The sequence below is a fragment of the Psammomys obesus genome, unplaced genomic scaffold (genome assembly GCF_907164565.1).
Source record: "Psammomys obesus unplaced genomic scaffold, mPsaObe1.curated_primary_1811, whole genome shotgun sequence".
NCBI lineage: Eukaryota > Metazoa > Chordata > Mammalia > Rodentia > Muridae > Psammomys > Psammomys obesus.
The window spans coordinates 13,050,759-13,054,788 of record NW_026592548.1 but is presented as its reverse complement, the minus strand read 5'-3'; the positions used below and the strand labels follow the sequence as shown (position 1 = coordinate 13,054,788).

The 4,030-nt window shown below is 38.7% G+C and overlaps 1 protein-coding gene across 1 annotated transcript; it reads left to right on the top strand.

The window, feature by feature from the left end:
• The first annotated feature begins 763 nt into the window (after positions 1-763).
• LOC129682168 (arylamine N-acetyltransferase 2-like) lies at positions 764-1,650 on the top strand. The gene has a single exon (XM_055614420.1). The coding sequence runs from the start codon at positions 796-798 to the stop codon at positions 1,648-1,650; it is 855 nt and encodes a 284-aa protein (XP_055470395.1). The 5' UTR covers positions 764-795.
• The last annotated feature ends 2,380 nt before the right edge of the window (positions 1,651-4,030 follow it).

Here is a 4,030-nt window from a genome sequence, read left to right as displayed (position 1 = left end):
TGTGTGTGTGTGTGTGTGTGTGTGTGTGTGCAATAAAATTAAAATAATAGTGTTAAATCAGTATCCATGTTACATTTCAGGATTTCTTTACTTTTGCAAAACTCTGAAAATCAATCACACAGCAATTTAACAAAGTAATATTATTCTTTTGGGTCATCTGGGAATTCATAGCCTTACATAAATTAACACAAAAGAAACTAAATCATTTAAATAGCATTTCCAATCTGCCCCTTCACTTAATCTACCATGTAATTCATCATACCATTTATTTAACATGACAATATGTTCTTGTAATCCGCATTATTTTTTTTCCCTCAGTGCTTGTGGTTGGCCTCAATCAGAGGGCCACCTAGACCAGCCACATCTTTAAGATCCAGAAGAGATGCTGTTGTTCTCCAAATAAGGAAAATAAGGAACCGAGCTCAGAACCTAGTTTCCACCAAATCAGCCTCAACTCAGTGCCCTATATGTGACAAGAAGACTCTCTCCTAGCCTCAATCTAGTCTAGGCATCTAGAGAATGAAGTTTTACCTTTCTTTCATTTCTGAGAAGTGGTACAGTAATAGCTTCTTTTGACCAGTGCTAAAGACATTTTCTTTTGTCCATCTTAAGTCTCATGTGCTGATGAAACCCAGCATTGTATAGATGTTGATGGAAAAAAAGTTTCCTGGAAGGTAGCCAAAGAAGAGAGAAAAATGGCATTTGAAGCTTTAAAAATCAATTTCTGGAGCCAGACTCCTTCAGCCCACTTTCAGGTCTTCTTGGTCTGGTCGCAGCCCTGGTAGCTGGGAAACCATGGACATTGAAGCATACTTTGAAAGAATTGGTTATCAGAACTCCAGGAATAAACTAGACTTGAAGACATTAACTGCAATCCTTCAGCACCAGATACGAGCCATTCCTTTTGAGAACTTGAACATCCATTGTGGGGAATCTATGGAGCTGAACTTAGACACCATCTTTGATCAAATTGTGAGGAAGAAGCGGGGTGGTTGGTGTCTCCAGGTCAATCATCTGCTGTACTGGGCACTGACCATAACGGGCTTTGAAACCACAATGTTGGGAGGATATGTCTTTAACACTGCAGCCAATAAGTACAGCAGTGGTATGATTCACCTGCTAGTACAGGTGACCATCGGCGACAAGGACTACATTGTCGATGCTGGGTTTGGACGTTCCTATCAGATGTGGGAGCCTCTGGAATTAACATCAGGGAAGAATCAGCCTCAGGTGCCTGCCATCTTCATTTTGACAGAAGAGAATGGAACCTGGTACTTGGACCAAATCAGAAGAGAGCAGTACATTCCAAACCAAGAATTTGTTAACACAGACCTCCTTGAGAAGAACAAATATCGAAAAATTTATTCTTTTACTCTTGAGCCTCGTACCATTGAGGATTTTGAGTCCACGAATACCTACCTTCAGACATCGCCAGCGTCTGTGTTTACAAGCAAATCTTTTTGTTCCTTGCAGACGCCAGAAGGGGTTCACTGCTTGGTTGGCTCCACCCTGACCTATAGGAGATTTAATTATAAGGACAGTATAGATCTGGTAGAGTTTAAGAGTCTGACTGAGGAAGAAATAGAAGATGTACTGAAAACTATATTTGGTGTTTCTTTAGAGAAAAAAACTTGTGCCCAAGCATGGTGATCGATTTTTTACCACTTAGAAAAAGTGGCAGTAAAAACTTTGGTGTCCCTCAATGTTCTTGGACAATTTATGATAAAATACTCAAGCAGGTGGACAGTATACATAATCATGTGAGCTTTTTTGTATTTATCTCCCAGCCTAGTAATTTGTTGAATCTTTTCTACTCGTATAATTTATGGAAGAAACCAGTAGACATTTTACCTATAAAATATCAGCACTTCTGGTTAAATGACTTCTGAATGAAACATTCAAACAGTACCTTACTGATGACATGGGCACACTGGTAACTGTGCTGACGTGTACTAGGACATACCCAATGCTGTTTTACAGCTAAATTCATATAGAATCTGTGCTAATGGCTGAATAAAAGGAATAGCGAGCAAAGCATTGCCATTAAAGTCAACCAGCATGAGATACATGAGATAGCACCTGTATGATTTAGGATTTGGATTCAGCAAAGAAGAATGGGAGGTTATGTTGGTTCCAAATAATTACATAATTTTCAATATATGACTTAGAGCAGCACCTAAGGATATAGGATTAGACCCAAGAGAACCAGCCACACAGCTAATGATTGCTTTCTGTGTTGTTTTCATATCTACTTCTGTGAATACTGTTTTTCTTACTGTGGGAACAAACACCAATTTAGAAATTTGAGCTTTTAGATTTTAAGAATGTATATCTAAAATAATTAATATAAATGAAGAAATATGCATCCCAAACTCATTTTTAGAGGTATATTAAAACATAGTTGACTAATACAGGTTTTATCTGGAGGAGTCAGGGTGTAATGGGCTTGGTGTCTTCTGCAAGGGAGTCTTATGTTTATTTTACTTCTCAGGCATGTTAATCTTTACTGTTGACTCTACTAGATTTGAAATCACTTAGAAAACAAACTTGTAAGCTTTCCTATGAGTAATTTTAGAGACGTTTAACTGAAGAAGAAGAGTCAGCTGACAAAGGAATGTGGGCAGCACCATTCCCTTTGTTTAGGTCCTGGACTGAAGAAAACAGAAAAAGAAAAAGAAAAAAAAAAAGGAAAAAACATGCGCTGAGCGATGTTTGTTCATTGCTGATTGTGACACTTTGTGACCCATCGCTTCGTGTGCTCACCTCTACAACTGTTATGGAGCCTGCAAACTCTGAGCTAAAGTGCATATAGGTGGTACTCGTTTCATCTGTGACAAATCAGCCACAGATTTAGGGTGTGTGTGAGAGAGGGGGGAAGGAGGGAGGGAATGAGGGAGAGAACCAAATCTGTAGTAAATATTAAATAAGTATGTGTTAGATGGATGCCTACAAAAAATCAATTTCTGGTAACAAATTCTAATTACATTTTTCTATTAAAATTATTTTCAATTTTTATTTTAAAAGTTGAAAAAGTATTGAAGTGGGAAGGAGTGTCTAAGCTTCTCTCATTGAGCCCTTTCATACATGGCATATGTTAAATGTCTACACAGGCACAGAGAAGAGCTTCCTTTGTAGGGCAATTGCTCCAATAAGAGTCAAACTATCTTGTTCTTGGCCATTTGGTGATCATGATGATAAAGACTTAATTGATTTTAGTAGTGAGAAATCAAGAGATCAACCATTATTCTTCTATTAATTTCCTGTCCTGACCCTATCTGCAAACTGTCTAGCAAGCTCAGTTTTCCCATTATTAGCTGCTCTGGACCACAATATTTTCAAACCCCTTCTGACCTAGAGGTCTCCCTCTCTGCCCAAGCAAGGGGCCTTTCATCACAGGCCCCCATCATTGCTCTACTTTATTTACAGTTAATGAAGTTTAGGGTTGATTTAATCTATGCACTCTGTCTTCTCACTATTCATCCATTTCTGGCAGTCAGCTCTTCAGTTCTGCTCCTACTCACTGAGTGATCAGAGTAGGGCTTCTCTCAGTCTGCTCTGGGCCTGGGAAATGTGACGCATTTCTGAAACCTGCTGTCACATTCCTGGTTCACTAACTTCTGAGAATAGACCCGTGAAAGAGATGCAACAGAGGTTTGAGGATGGCGCTTTCAGAGACCTGAATAAAACTGAAGAACTTTGAACTATTCACAGGTATTTCTTCAAACTCACATAGAATGACTTCAAACATCATGGCTGAGCTCTTGACCTTTATTATGAGTTTCCTTGGAAGGATAGTATAAAAACTTATAAAAATTATAGAGTCCTTCTCATAGGGAAAAAACCACTTATTATAATTTCTACTATATCCCCTTTCTCACTGCATCTTCTTTTGTCCAACTCTCTCTGTCTGTCACTCCAGTCCTTGGATATCACCACTTCCATTCTTACAGCCACAAACAATGCTACTCCATGCAAGATTCCATTGCTGCTATAGATATGTATTAAGCAAATAGCCAAAAACTGGAGCAGC

Bases quoted from the DNA above. Each gene is read 5' to 3' on its own strand.
- LOC129682168 (XM_055614420.1), top strand. From the start codon at position 796: ATGGACATTGAAGCATACTTTGAAAGAATTGGTTATCAGAACTCCAGG.